The sequence below is a fragment of the Rousettus aegyptiacus genome, unplaced genomic scaffold (assembly GCF_014176215.1).
Source record: "Rousettus aegyptiacus isolate mRouAeg1 unplaced genomic scaffold, mRouAeg1.p scaffold_m13_p_4, whole genome shotgun sequence".
Taxonomy (NCBI): domain Eukaryota; kingdom Metazoa; phylum Chordata; class Mammalia; order Chiroptera; family Pteropodidae; genus Rousettus; species Rousettus aegyptiacus.
This window is the reverse complement of record NW_023416307.1, coordinates 53,719,713-53,735,998: the sequence shown is the minus strand read 5'-3', so window position 1 is coordinate 53,735,998 and position 16,286 is coordinate 53,719,713. Positions and strand designations below refer to the sequence as shown.

The window sequence follows — 16,286 nt, the reverse complement described above, 5'->3', positions numbered from 1 at the left end:
AGCCCATAACATTGCTCTTTTACTTAAGAGCAATAAAACTCAGAGACAAAAGGATAAAATCATCAGTGACTAAAAAAGGTCCATGTTCATAATAAATTTGTAAATATAAAAAAAATGTATAATACAAATAAAATCAGACAAAAATTGTGTTCAAATTCTCTTATAAGAACTTACTGTCTCAACTTGGAAAATAATCAAATAAATATATACACTGAGTCAGAAAATTATTTTAATAGTTACAAAACATTTTTTTTTACAGAATCGGTATAAAATAGCAGTTGATTTCTCCATAATTATTAGAATTGCTTATACTTGAGGTGGCTAAGTGAGGCTGAAATCAACAAAAGGTCTTGGACTGTTGGCTCAGAAATCATCTTAGGAAGCCCGCCTTGTTGATGTCTGTCATGCTTAGCTCTTATGAGATGACCCAGTCTTTTTTAAAAAAGCATCTTTTTATTCATTCTTTGGAGGCTTGAAGTGAATTCGGCAGCGTTCATTAAATACCTAAGGTATTTAAACAGAAATAAGTCAATGAATTATCCTGTATAAATCAGGCCTGGTACTAAATTAAATTTGGCAAGGTTCAAGTGGACATAATCATTTTTGTCGAAAGTCAACAATTTCAGGAAACAGATTCCTCACCAGTTCAAACTGAGTTACCAGGTGCTAAGAGCACAGAAAGTTTTGATCCATTTAAAAGACAGTTTTAATATTTTAATAAAATTTAAATTATTCAAGGAAAAAACTCATCACAAGCTAGCTTATTTAGTAACTAACAAACATTTCAGTTCCATGCTCTGGGACCTATTTAGACAGACAAAAATATCTACATAAATTTAAGATTAAGCTTTTCCCTTTTTTTTAATAACATAAAATTTATTTAGATATCTGTTGTGGTTTTCTAAATGAGTGCCTGATCATTCTTATTAGTAAGTACGCTTGAAAGGAGACCAATCTTTTGCTAAATTGTGTAAATTTATGTTTTGTTCTATTTATTTTGCCCCCTAAAAATCTAAACAAATAACATGTCATAAATGTTTAAAAAATGTTCTATGACTGTCTGTTAATATGAGATTGTGTTAAATAAAAATTTTGATACAGCCTTCGATGGAAAATAATGCAAACATAAAAAAGGATAAGGAAGCTCTTTATGTTCTGATTTAAAAAGATCTCTAAGATCTATTAAGGGGAAAAAAAACAGTGTGGATAGTATATTTCCATTAGTGTGACAAAGGGGGAAGTGTGTGTGTATGCATACATACATAAAATTTTAAAAAGTGCAAATATCTGAAAGCATATACCAAAGCGAAAAAAAGTAGCTGAAAGAGAGAGATGAGAGGTATATCCTTTACTGTATATCCTTTAACATTTTTTTTAAAAGAAAAACCCTTTTAATCAAGTGTCTAAAAATTTTAGGGTCTAAATTTTTTTTTTTAAATATAAAAGTCTAAAAGAATTTAGCATGGTCCAAGAGGACATAATCGAAAGAATTTCGATACACTCATACTTCATTAACATAAGCAATAAATCATTTTTAAGGTTTAAAAAAATTTTAGTCACTTTGGACCATCATAAAATAAAAGCAAAATCTATATAGCTTTTAAGGTACTAGTATTAATCAGTTTCTTAAGCTGAGTGGTAAATACATGAATGCTTATTTTATTAACAATCTTTAAATTCTACATGTTACATATTCCTTGACATGTATCATACAATTAAAAGAAAACATCAAAATTATATAGATTCTTTCTGGCCCTTTCATCTTTAGTTCATCTCATGTCAGTTCCCAGCCTGAATTTCCTGACATTCCCAGTGCTCAGACTAGGGGAAGTTTCAGATTAGTGGCCTTGACGTACTGATTGGGATGATATACACAACATGGCTGAGCTCTAAATCCTCTCCCTAAATGACTTCCTAACCACCTTTGCTGGCCTACTGCACCATAGCTATATTTTCTTTTTAGAATAAGTAGGGAACCTCATTTTCTGTGAAATGGATAGAGTATATTTTCTTTAAAACTAGTATCGAATCCAAAATTGTGTCACTCTTCCCACTACAATACATTTTACATACATCAACCTCTGCAGCAGATTTCTCAAACCAGTTATTCACTGTACCGCTCTCCCGTCCCATCCCAAATGTAAATATTATCTCTCCGGAGAATTTAAATGGACAAATACTGCCCAAATCTTTCCAGTAGCAAACACCTTATAATGTTGGTGGAAAGGACAGGACTAGGAAATCTTGGCAAAAGGATAGGATAAAGAAATATGATAAAGAAAATCAATTTGTATTTTGCAATTTATTCATGGCTCTGTATGTTGGTACATTCTCGTTTTTAGTTCAATTAACCTCTCTCTGAATTTAAGCCCATTCTGTCAGTTATTTTCAAATGATAAAATAGAATTTTCAGTTCATTCTTTCAGATTTAATAGATTTTGCCCTTTAAAAATCATTAAAGTTTTAGATAGGATATACAGAAAACTAAAGTTGGAATATTGTGATTTTTGACTACATGTAAAGTCCCAGAGTCCTGGTCCCCCAATCTAACTCCTAATTAGAATCATGCAGGTGGTAATAAGAAGCATGTACATCTAGAAGCCATAAAAAACCCTATTATCAGATAATAACAAAGCTATGTACAAAAAAGTTTCATGATCAAATGTTAGAAAACAAGCAACTGTGAAAGGTAGCCAATGATAGCAACATTTATGGAAAGTAACTGGGCTCAGAAAGGCTAATTTTAACAAATAACCTCAGTGAAGATTCTCTGTTAACTAGAGTAAAAACCTCTAAATATCAAATATGCCCATAATTAGTAATAGGAACCATATAAAATGTCTCCAACTCTGTTACCATTACAGACTATACAATTCTACTATAATGAAGAGCTAATTTTTATGAGATGGCTCTATCTAGATGCTAACCATATCAACCCCTCTCAAAAAGTTAAAACTTTCAGTTGCTTATAAATGAGGATTCTATTCTTAACAGCCCTAGGCACTCATTACTCCCCTGCCCCCTTGGTTTCCCTTTGTTAGTTCATTTTCCTTTCTACTTCTAAGAACAAATAATAGTATTTTCTACCTTCCAGCTCCTGTCATTTACCACTTCTTCAACATTTAGTTCTGACTGCATCCATTTCAACTGCAAGAAAGAAAAACAAATTGAAGTTATGAAAATTTAAATAAAAGAACTAAAACCAAACTTTATAATGTTTTCCCATCAAAACCAGCCCCTGCTCTTGCATTGTCAATGGTATTACCTAAGCTAGATTTTGGAACTTTTTTTGACATAGCCCATTCTCACCATAACTAATCAACTGTTATATCTTACAAAGCTGGTGGTTCTCAAGCTTTGCTGCATGTTATAACAACTTTGAGGGCTTAAAAAAAATGCCTAGGTAGTTTACAGAAGAAGTAAAAATGGCCAATAAACATATGTTTTAAATGCATAATCTTATTCATGAATAAAGAAATCCACATTGAGCCATTCGAAAACAAAAAGATTTTAAACTAAGACGTCTGATAGTCTGATAAACTTAATAATAGTGAGGATGGGGGAAAAGATACACTCACACACATTTTTAGTAGGACTATAAGTTGTTGCAACCTATATAAAGAGCAATTTGGTAAGATTTATCAAAAATGTAAATTCATATGTCCTTGAGCTCAATAATTCCAGGTCTAGTTATTGAAATAAAAAGGAGGATAAGGAAATGACAATCTGATTTGGATTAAGAAAAAAGAATCCGGAAGAAAAACAGAGGGGAAGAAGAATATATAAGGCCCAACTGATCATGAAAGGCATGATTTTCCACATCTTGAACATATAGCACCAGAGGTCTGAGACTAAAAATGCCGAAATCTTTCTAATTTTCTTAATAACGGCCAACGTAAAAATAAAAGTAACCGATTTCATTGCTAGGCCCAGATAGCAGGGCTCATCATACTCCGTCACCTCTGGTCAGAGACTTGAAAGGTATGAAGCTAGCAATTCCAGGAAGAGGGCTTGAAAATACTCGGGAAAATTAAGAGGAAAAACATGAGCTACAGGTTGAGGTAGCCAAGAAGTTAAAAACAGGATGATTTCCTCAGGCCAAGGTCAAGACCCAGGTTAGGAGATTGGGGACAAAATGCCAGGGTGCTAGACAAGATGTGTGCAACCAAGAGTTGGGGACCCATGCCAAAGAACCTGACCAACATGAATAGCTCAGGCAGGAGGTTTGAGAGACTTGCATGTTAACACTAATAAGACTGGAACTTGATACTGATCCAATGGCTCCTTGTAAACTCCCTTCCTAGACTCAGAACTGCTATCATAGGGTAAGCCAGTACATAGGACTGAAACTGCGGAACAAGGGTAAGGTCTGCATTCTGAGGACTGGTGCTGGACTGCTGAGCAGCAACAAGCCTGAAGAAGCCCACCTACTGACACCAAAGCAAACTCAGGTTCATATCTTAATCAGCTATAGACCAGAAATCATTAAAGCATCACAAGTCTGTCAAAGTCTGGACTGACGGCCAAAGAAGTAACTTCAAACAACATGTTACTAAAACAGTCTTCATAATTGCTCTTGAATATTTCAAGGGATGTCTTGCAGAAATGGGTTTAGACCTATCCTATATATCTCCAGTGGGAATATTAAGGAGAAGGAATTACACATCACAAGGAGGCAGATTTTCACAATATATGAGAAAATCTGTCAACAATTACAACTGTCCAAAAAGGAAATGCACTACCACAGAAGATCATGAATCCCTTGTCCCCTTAAGTAGTGGTTAAACAAACAGAGGAAACCACTGGTTGGGGGATGTTGTAACAAATATGGAGTCCCAGGGACTCAAAAGTGAAAGGAAAGAAACTGCTACTTTGTATCAGCCAACATGCTACCTCTTACATATATTATATCCTTTAATCCTCACCAAAAAAGAAAACATAAGTTATTAAATATCAATTCCATTTTACAAACTAAAAATCAGAAATTTCAGAGCAATTAATTTGCAAGATTATAAAGCCATAAAGTGGTAAATGGCATTTATTTCCTTAGAGCTATCTGACTTTATAATCCATATTTTTTCTACACTTGAACACTGCACATATTATAGCCAACTTCTAATATAGTTTCAATGTCACCTATATAGTGCTACCTTTGAGTTGATTATTGTTGAGGCTCTGGGTCTTAAACAGGTAAACTTCCTCTCAAAGGCCGCCAATAGCTGACAGCAGTCATTACAGTTCCAGCAAGGAACGTGCTTTTTCTGAGTTAAGGATTCAGGTAAAGAACTGGGGACTTTTAGACTAGTGTTTCTGTATATAAATAAAATGTGTTCACTAAAGTAATCAGAATATGACTATAAGTCACAACTTAATGTAAAAACACTGACTGGATCAAGAGTTAGAAAATATGGGTTAAAGTTCCAGTTCTACCACTTACTAGCTTGTGACTCTGGGGGTGTGAGTTAGTACTGGGGGTGTTAGTATCTCTGAGCCTCAGTTTCCTCATACAGAAAATGAAGAGGTAGAACTGGAATATCTCTTAAGAGCTGCCACTTTTTGATTCCATAATCTTCATAGCAAACTTGAAAATAAAAAACAAGATTTGAGTTTCCTTATTTGCTTAAGTATTATTCATGGTTACCCTCTAGTCCTATACAATATCAGGCTTGAAAGTGACCTTTCTGACTGGTTTCTAAAACTTGCAGTGGTCATACTGGTGATTCTCTCTGGGTCCTAAAGGCATAGGATAGAACTGAGGGCAGACCAAACTGTGTAACATGATCACTCCGCAAACACTCACTGGTTTTTGAACTTTGTTCTCCACTAACAAGAGTCAGTTTATTCTTTGACTTTATTTGCTAATAGTGATTTCTCGGTTCACGTAAGAAAAAGCCTCTGTTGATAGGAAATAATTAGTGTACGTAGGGCTAAAGGGGGTACAATGTACCTGATATACTCTCAAAATGGTTCAGAAAAAAAAATGTGTATGTGGGGGAAAGGTAGGGGATGCAGATAGGGCAAGAGGGAGGGTAAATGGGGAGAAGGGAGGGTGAAAAGAATGAATTGTAAAGCAGGTGGGGCAAAATGTAAACAATAGGTGAATACAGGTAGAGGTTCATGGGAATTCTTCGTACTATTCTTGCAACTTTTCTGAAAATTTAAATTATATCAAAACTAAAGTTTCCCCATAAGTGCCCCCCACCAAAAAACAGCAATTCCACATGATAAAATACAGTATATATATATTTTAACTGGTTTTTTTTTTTGACATGTCACATTTAAGGATTATAAAGAAATAGTTCTGCTTTATTAACTATATATTAAATACTCTATTTACATTATAGCTGACTTTGGAAAATAAGGCTTCCTACAACACATTACTCAGTGGCTATGTGCTGTTTTCTTAACCCATTTCTCATTTTCCCTGAGAAATCATCGATGGCGCTTGCGGCTGCAGTGCTACTACCCCGAGATAACTCACGGATTACAGTTATCACCTTACTTCCAAAGTCTGCCAAAAAATATCTCACTTTTATTATTATTATTTTTGCATCGCTCTAGTAGTAGTAATGGTCTTTGGAAACAAATGACATCATTCTATTTATAGCAATCTGTTTTTAGCAGTGATAGTTCCATTTACAAAATATAGTAATTCTCGATTGCTGAAAAGGCCAAATCCTAGAAAATGTAGCATTCCTACACATGATGTCAACATCCTTCTGGAACAGCTGTCAGCCAAAGATTCATTTGATGTATCCGATTTATATATACATTTCTGTTACATTAGAATTAGAGACAAGTTGTTTAGAAATAACTCCAAGAACAGTTTTTATATTTTATTTTCACATTAAAAACCAGTCGGATTTGCTGCAGTCCCAAAGAGTGTTTACGTAAAATTAAATGAACAATGGCAGCAAGTTAAACTTTTTTTTTTCTAAACGGGAAATGGGTTAAAAGCAAAAGCTCCGAGGATGGGAGCTGAAGCAGAAACAAAGGAGTGTCCAAAAGAGCCAAAGACTCACAGCAACAACTCCACAGAAGGAAAATAAATTACGAGGCTCTAGTTTTTCTGGTTATATTAAATTGTATTATTTTTTTATGGCCCAAGAGGGTAATATCCTGAAGTTGATTATCCATATTATATTTTGGCAGATTTCTACAAATAAAACCAGAGATAATTATTTTCAAAATGTAAATATATTTTTAAAATGTTTCTTCTGAAGTCAAGCCTCAAAAATAGACACAGATGTGATTTCTCCAGGTTTTCTGATGTAGTGGTGGTCTGTATTAGTCCCTTTTATCTTTAACAGAAGTATAGAGGAATAAAAATAAAATGTGATTACATGCTTCTTTCAGCTAAAGCTGTTACACTGCACATGTTCATTAATTTATCATTGGATATTCCCAAATACAAAAAACATCCACTAAAAATGAAGTTTTAATCTTTTGGTCATTTTTTTTAAAAGTAATGACCATCCTTACTGTAAGTTTTCCATATTAAAAACTGCCTTTATTTTTAAGGCTAAGTTTGGAAAAACTATGACTCAGAAGTCAACCTCATTCAACTTACCTTTGTCTGTTCTTTTCTAAGTTGTTTTAATAATGTTAAATCGTCCAAATTCTTTTCTCTTTCTTCTCGGAGGTGTTTTACTACTGATGAAGTCTGAGCTATACAATTTTTTATGACTCTGTCTCTACTGGCATGAGCTTCCATTAACTAAAAGAATAAAGGAATGAAAAGAGGAAAATCACACCAATTTATTACATTTTAGTGTTTTTTTTAAAAAAATCCTTATTTTTAGATTACAGAAATGTAATGCTTACTAAAACAATTTTTCAAAATTAAACCTATGGAAAAAAAGGTTGTGCTAATCAATCACCTAAAAACAGATCAAAGAAAGCCAGCGGAAGGTATGAGGGTGGGGTTGTTTTCTTCCTCAGTGTGCTCCGGGGCTTCCTGCTCTTCTTCCTGCATACCTTGCACTGGGCTCATCACCTCAGTCTCCTTTTCCCTACATCTTCTCCTTTCATGATTCCATCTATGTGTTCCTATACCCTACACCCGCCCTCACACACGTGGGCCACTTTTTACTGCTATTCTTCCTCTTTTATTGTCCTTTCATGTTTTCTTCAGCCTCATGTTGTCACCAAGCATGGGAAATTAGAAAGCGATGTAGAGAAGATCTTAATTACAATAAAGATAAACAAAGAATGTTGCATTTACGAGACAGCCCTTTTCAAGATTTTAAAGTTTAAAATTGTGTACGAAGTACAGATTATTGGTTCCATCAATTGTGTGTGTTGATTCGAAGTAGGGATATCGGACAGAGCAATTCCCCACTAATCACATCTTAATGTGACAAATCCAATACACCTCGCATCTACTTTCTGCCTTGATTCGATTCGTGGAGTATGATGGTCATGTTCTGAACACACTCCTACGATCATAGCCAAATTCTGATGATACTCCCAAAATTTAGGGAACAGGAAAAGCAAAATACTAAAATAATACGTAATCACCATTATAATAAACGGTATGTAAATAACAGTGGTTTACCTCCAACTAGATTTAAGTGTTAACTTGCTTCATGTAATTATATCATTCTTTCTTCTCTCTGAAGAGAGAATAACTTAATGCTAGGCTAGTGAATGTTATAACTGGGATAACCTAATCATTACATATATTTATATAAAATATATATAAAATATATATAAAATATAGGACTAATTTAACTATTCTATAAGCATTCTTCATAAGTTATTTAAAATACATCTCTTAAATGATCATATTGGGATCCTGTGGTTGAAAACTACTAGTCTAATATATGCCAATAAGAAAAGGCCTTTGCATTTCTGGAGTTCAGTACTAAAAGTACATTAATTATAAATCATATCTATGGGAAGAGAAGAAATTTAAACTGCCTAATAGACACTGACCCCACCTATAGTAAATTTCTCTAATATGTTGATTTTTTCATTTTAATATTTAGGATTTATGGGGACAGATTCGAGGCTCATATTTCATTGGCAAATATGCTGCTTCTTTACTTATTTACTCCTTAAGGTATAATTATATGAAATTAAAGGAGCCAACGAGGGTAGGGAACTACTTTTCCCAAAACACAATAAGAAGAACAGAACCATCCTCAGAGTTAAGAAGTGCTCCTAGATGCTTTGTAAGACAGGCTAAATAATTAACATTCTTTTATAAAACTATGGATTATGAGAAAATAATCGCTAATATCCTTTCTACCTATAAAATGCACAAGCAACATGACTCAAAACATTGCTGAGATATCAGATGCTATTTAATCACTTTGATATTGTGTCTAATTCTCCAGAAATTGGTGAAACAGCATTAGCGCCAACTAAAAGTCTATCAAAATAGTCTAATTTTTCTATCTGCATTTTAAAACAAAATTCAAATTTTGTACATTTTCCTTTCAGTCTCTCTCACCACAGAGTTTCCATCCTTGGTTGGGCCTCCTCCTAGTTTCCTCTTTAATTTGGCCCCTTTTCCTGTGGATACACTTGTAGCTGCAGACCACCTTCCTATCCCTGCCTGCTTACTTCTCCTCAGATTAGCCCCATTGGGAATCCACTGCATGTGAACAGAAATTGCTAGGCAAATCATCTTTAACTCTGTATTATCAATTATTTTGATATTGGTATTAATGAACATCCTTCAATAAAGTTCAAAAGTAAGAGCCATGTGCACGAAGAATATGCACGGACTTCTACACATGTATGTCAAAGAAATGAGGACACTTGATAACTATTAATAGATTATGTGACATGAGCCTATCAGTGAAAAATAGAGCACTAAACCAGGTGTAGCTCATTAGTATCATATAATTGAAGATTTGGTCACATTAGAATTGTTTCTGATATATGAAGTGCTTATCGAAGCAACTGAGGTAAAACTTATTAAAAAACTCAGTAAAGTAAAAGGCAAGGCCTTTCATTAGAGGAGAAAAATCCCGAACAAGAAGCATGCCATTACCACACTTCCTTTGATTTGGTGTAAGTAATTTTGAAATGAAGACTTTGGGGCGAGGCAGGAGAATGACTCAAAACTAATCTAAAGGGGGTATTTCTAGGACTTTCCAGTTTTATTTTACCAGAACTTTTAACTTTTTATTCTAAAATTTTCATATATATTTTAATCAATATTTTAAAACAATGAGTTTTGTCTTTAAGGGAAATATAATGCCAGCAGTTTTCTTATAGTTTTTTTTTTCTGGTATTTTCCTTTCTAGAATAAATGTTGATTGTAAATGAACTCTGAATTACATTCTAATTCCCAAACATTATTTGTTTTTTTACAACCCTGACAATGACCCTTGGTTAACTATCATTAAAATCTAACAAAAATTATTAAATTTTTGCCATAGCATTTTTTGTTTTGAATCTTCTTTTAGAACTTTTGAAAAAATGATATAAGGAGAAGCATATCATTTAGGTATACAAATTCCACAAATTCATTATATTAAAGAGATACCTTTAAGAATTACTTTAAATCAATCACTATGACACTAATAATAGTCTTGCATTTGTAAAACACTGTTCCAAGTTCAAATACTTTTTATTTCTCAGTATTGACTTTTGTTTATCTTGAGAATAATAATGTAAAGCTAGAAAAATTTCATAGATTGAAGGTAATACACTCTAATAAAGGAATCTCACTAAAATTATTTTATTTTTACTACGAGTAGACTTTTAAGATTTCAATTTCTAAAATGAGTGCTTCATAACTTTGCTGATGATCTCCTGTATAGAAGCATTACCAGTAGAGTGCAAACACTCCTTCATCAGCTATGGAAGGAAAGGTCAGGGACTAAAAGGTAACCGTAAGCAGCTTAGATATTTCACAAGTTCCAATTCTTAACTATGACAATATTTAAGGGAACTCAGTGGTACTTATTAGCACAAGCGCTCTGCTGCAGTCCCAATCCTTGGCACAAAACTACTTGATAAACAATCTTTTGCATAATATTCATGTTGCTAGAGCCCTCTAAAATATCAACAGACAGAGGAAAACCCGAACTTATACATAAGAGTATCTAAAACAGAAAGATTCCAAATTAAGTATGCCAGGCTATTCTGGTTCAACAAAGGAATAAAAAATAGTAGTAATAGCAACAACTAATAATAGAAGCAGCAAGCATTTATACTATACATAAAAGGTGTAGTGCAGTAAGCACTTTATACTGAAACATTTCATCTTCTTAACAATCCTATATTACTATGATACTATTTTACAAATAAGGAAGCTGAGACAGAGGATATATAACATGTTCGAGGTCATCCACCTAGAAAGTAGCAGAGGTGGATTTATTCGGGATCTTAAATCTATGTTGTTAATCACTACAATATAAACTTCTAAATTAATAAAAAAAAAAAGATTGGAAATAATGGAATAGATTATTGAGATTATAATAGTGAGGGGAAGATCACTAAAATGATCATAAATTTTTAGTTCTTTAGACAGAGTGACCCAAAGAAGCTAAGTGAATTGTCAAACAACCTCATAATAAATTAGGACTTGGACCTATGATCCACTTCTCATACTGGATTCTACTCCTTAAAGTCCAAAACCCTGCAATTTTCTCAAGCCACAGAAATTACCTGACCACTCAGTAAAGTGACATATTTTCATATAAAAGCAGAACAAAAATATCAGCAGTTAATACACTGAATTTAATTGATATGAATAAGCTTATCCCAAAATGATTTTTTTTTTCATAATTGAGAAAAGGACTTTAGGTCTTCAGTTATACCTTTACAATACAAGGAATCTTAATAGTAATGTTGCAGTAGAGCCTAAAAAAGCAAATGCCATTTGAACTTTAGCTTCCAAGTTAATGCAAAGTTATATTTAAACTATAAAAAATACTTAGTTAATCATTATTGCCTTCTGCTTTTAGAAATTAAAGAGAAATAAAAGGAATCTTTAAGAGTCAGTGAAAAAATATATATATACTTGAGAAACCAAAGCCTCAGGAAAGGACAATATATCTGTGAATTTCCTTCTCTCTCAACTGCCAAATGCTTCTATTCCCCTACCTGATGAGTGAGGGAAGAAAGAAGACACAGAAGGGGTTAAGCATGAGGCGTTTTAATTCCTCTTCCATCAGCTGTCTGGCTTCTTAGGACTGATGCATTCAAGCTCTTGTTCCTGCTTTACTGTTCCATTTGACTGTTTTGCTCCCTTTTATTTTTTTGTGCACGTTTCCTTATGTTTAAGATGGCCCATGAGGGGCCAAAAGACAACCTACTCTCATTCCTTAGAACCATCTCTTCACGGACTTGTGCATAAGATGATACGTTTCTTTAGTTTGTGGAAACTAGATCAAAACTTGCCTTCAGGTGTGGGCAAGAAAAAACACGAAGATGCCTTTTACCCACAGTTTAATCATACATAAAACAACTAAGTTCTTATTTTGTCTGCAAAGAAAGGAATAAAGAAAGCACAAAAGAAAAACTCAAAAGATACACTTACAGACTCATAAAGCTGTTTACAGGTTTGGCTGGCATCAATTTTCCCTGCAAAGGAAGCTGTTGGAACCGTAGTATTTAATTCATGTACTATTCTGTCATCAATCGTCCTCATCACCTTGAGTAATTCCTATATATATTTAAAATAAAAGAATAATAACCTGAATGGAAGGTTAAGTGGTTAAAAAAGAAACATTTAAACCAAAAAATAAAGTTCTTGGATATTTTGCAACCCAGGAGTGGGGAACCCATGATTTTCCTGCAACCAAAGAAAAATCTTTATTATAAGAATTATGGAATAGTAATTCTAACAGTGGGCACCAGCTCTGTTTCCTTGGCTCAAACGTAATCTTTTTTTTGTAAATTATTGTGTATGTGTGTGTGTATTTCATGTACATACACAGATAGTTTTCTCTCTTGGATCAAATGTGACCATCTTAAGGATAAACACATTTTTTATTCATTTTTAAACCCCACTTTCTGGCGCAGTGCTTAGCAAACAGTGTGTGCTCTTTCCATCTCCAGTACACATACAATAAAGAATTCTCCTGAACTTGATTACCACGATCCAGCATAAACTGCTTGTTCCATTCCCTCTCTATCGTTCTAAAATGTGATGCTGGGTAGAAAACTTCTGGAAAGATTTACAAGTAGCGGTTAATTTGCAGAAATTATACTCTCTTACGCTAAATTAATCTACATCTTTTTAGGGTTTTAGTTTTTTACTATGGTTGTACATAATTTTTGTAATGAAAATAAGTAAAACAAAACATGCTGCTACAGGAGGAATCGAATCTCTTCCTGCCTTCTCCCCCCCTGAAAAAGGCTCCAATTCTCAAAATCCCAACCAAAAGAAAAATAACAAAAGGAAAGGGGACTTAGACTCTAGTGAGTGAGCCTACACAGCATCGTCCCTTCTCCCCACATTTTAACTAGGATATTTCGCATTTGTCACCAGAGAAACAGCATCAGCTACATTCTATCTCCAGAAAACAAACTCTAGAAAAGGTTAACCTTAGCATTATTTGTAACCTTAAATTATTTCTTAAAGTTGTTCCTCTCACTTACAAACAAACATGATCTCTAAAAAAGCATCAAGAAGATAGAAGTATATAATAGTAGAGATAGTCTTATTACTGAAAACATCCAATAAGTTCACATTTAATATTAATGTGTATTAAAAACAATTTTGTTTGATTCTCCATCTCCCTCAGCATAAAGTCCAATTCCTTTCCTTTGCCAAACTTAAATCCGTGACTAAAACAAACTCCTTCATTTCTTTCATCCATTTGCTAAAATAAGAACTTTTACTATGATTAAAGCACTACATATTTGTTTCAGAAAAATTAGAAAAAAAATTTTAAAGAATCTAAATATCATCCATAGTTAACCATTAGCAATATTTTAACATGTCCCTTTAGTTTTGGTACACATATCTATAAATATTTTTATAAAGTTGAGGTATTTTGTAACATTTTAAAGTCCAAATTTTATGACATTATACCATGAGCATTTTGTTCTTGCTAGTAAAAATGCTTTGAAGACATTTTTAATAGTTGTGTAAATATTCTATTCTGTGGAGGTACCACAACTTATTCTACTATTTCCCCATTGATGAACATTTAGGTAGTTTCCAATTATAATAACCATTCTGGTCATTCAGACTGAAGTCTGCAGTCCAGAATCTGTTGCTATCAGTCTATTAATCTTTAATTAGTAATTTAATGACCTTTTATAGATCTCAATCTAGAAGTAAAACAGTTTGCAGAAGGCTCATGATTTCGACTAAAAAACACAGGCAAACATCAGGTCTAAAACCAACTTCACTAAATTATCCCCTCTTTTTCTATCTTTTCTACTTCCATCCATAGCATCCTCATTCTCTGTGCACTGGAATTCTTAGGGGTTAATCTCAACATAGCCACTAAGCAACTTTAAATCCTTTATGCCCAGTGGAGGACATATAACATCGATAAGTGGCAAATTCCACACAAATGATGGCAGCACTATTTAGAGTCAAAAAATAGGTAATTAGCAGAGACCAACCTTGCTGACTTTACCTCCTACAAATTGCCTATTTAAAAAAAAGGCCTTCTTTAAAATTGAACTGATCTTAAGTTATACCTTTCAGATAAAGCTTTCCTTAGCTGACCATCCTCAGCAACCTTTCTTCTTTAAACATATGCAGTAATTAGAGAGTCCCACAGGGTTTATTCATTTAACTCATTCTTCACTCCAAAAATATTCACTAATATCTAGTATGCATGAGGCAGCATTCTAAACACTAGGACTACAGTGATGCATAAAACAGAAAAGCTCTTTGCTTTTGTAGAGCAAAAATTTTGGAGGACACACACAATAACCAAGTACCCCTTTATCCATGAGACCATACATTCCAAGACACACAGTAGATGCCTGAAACCATCTACTGAACCCTGTATAAAATGTTTTTTTCCTATACGTACATACCTTTTCTGGAATTTTCCATTTAATATTTTTGGACTGCAGTTGACCATAGATAACTGAAATTGCAGACACGGGGGGACTACTGTACTAAAAAGTACTACTAAAAAGAAAACTAAGGTAATGGAATGAAGAATGACCGGGTTTAAGGGGTACCTTAGATAGATCAAGAAAGGTCTGAGGACAAACTGAGCTGAGACCTGAATGATATCAATGAGCCAACTAAAGGAACACCTGGGGAGATAAGTAAAAATTTATGAGGCAAGAACAAACTTGGGGGTGTCTGAAGAACTAAAAGAACATAAGTGGGCTAAGAATGAATAAGGGAGAAAGTGGTATGAGGTGAGGTCAGAGAAGACGATAAAATGAAGGACAATTAAGACCATGAAAACAACCAACAATTCTATTCTAAAGGCAACAAAGTTTTAGGTAAGAGAATGATATAAACAGGATTAATTTTTTTTAAAAAATAACTTCAGCTGCTATGTGGAGAATAGACTCTAAAGGGTAGAATAGAAACAGATAACCATTTAGCAGACTACTGTGGTCATCTAGGCAAGAGATAGAGTTTGATTAAAAAGTAGCAGTGCAATTAGGGAGAGGAAGCAGGATTCAGGATATACTTTAAAAATAGAGCTGACAGGAATTGGTGATGAATTGCCAGTGCGGGGTGAGGAAGAAAATAGGATAACTTTTAAGTTAGAGGCCTGAGCAACTGAATGGATGCTGTACTCTTAATTGATGGTGGGGAAGAGACTGAGGGAAGAAAAGATTTGGAAGGAAAGGGCAGATCAAGAGTTCTATTCTTATAGAGTGTTTGGTGATATTTAGGATTACTGTTAATTGTATGTGATACTGATATTATTTAAAATTATAATCTTTTAGGAATAGAGACTGAAATATTTATAGAAAAAAGATATTTGGGATATGCTTCAAAATAATCTGGTTAGGATGAGGTGAGTGGTAGGAATATGGAGATGAAACAAGAGTTGCCATGAATTGTTGTTGGAGCTAAGGAGAAGGTACACGGGGATTCATGGTACCATCTGTCCTTTTGTGTGTGTTCGAAATTTTTTAAGACGAAAATGTTTTTTGTTTTTTGTTTTTAATAGTTCTGGTTTGGACATGTTAAGTTTGAGATGCCTATTAGATACCTGGGTAGAAAGTTCAATATACCAGTCTGACATGGAGCAGGGCTAGAGTTATATTAACAAATTGATGTTATTTAAAGCCATGAGATTAGAAGAGATCACTGAGAAAGACTACAGGAGTGACTAGAGGCCAATGAATGATAAAGAAGGAACTCTGGAATCTAAAACTACAAG

General features: G+C 33.8%; 1 protein-coding gene across 2 annotated transcripts in view; it reads right to left on the bottom strand.

The window, feature by feature from the left end:
• Positions 1 to 207: 207 nt before the first annotated feature.
• CCDC58 (coiled-coil domain containing 58) overlaps positions 208 to 16,286 on the bottom strand; it is a 22,838-nt gene continuing 6,759 nt past the window's right edge. For both annotated transcript variants that reach the window (XM_036218831.1, XM_016148086.2), the window contains exons 2-5: positions 12,503 to 12,628; positions 7,571 to 7,717; positions 3,088 to 3,147; positions 208 to 504 (exon numbers count right to left, since the gene is read on the bottom strand). In XM_036218831.1, coding sequence (XP_036074724.1) covers positions 454 to 504; positions 3,088 to 3,147; positions 7,571 to 7,717; positions 12,503 to 12,628 — 384 coding nt within the window. In that variant the 3' untranslated portion in view covers positions 208 to 453. The remainder of the gene's footprint in view (positions 505 to 3,087; positions 3,148 to 7,570; positions 7,718 to 12,502; positions 12,629 to 16,286) is intronic.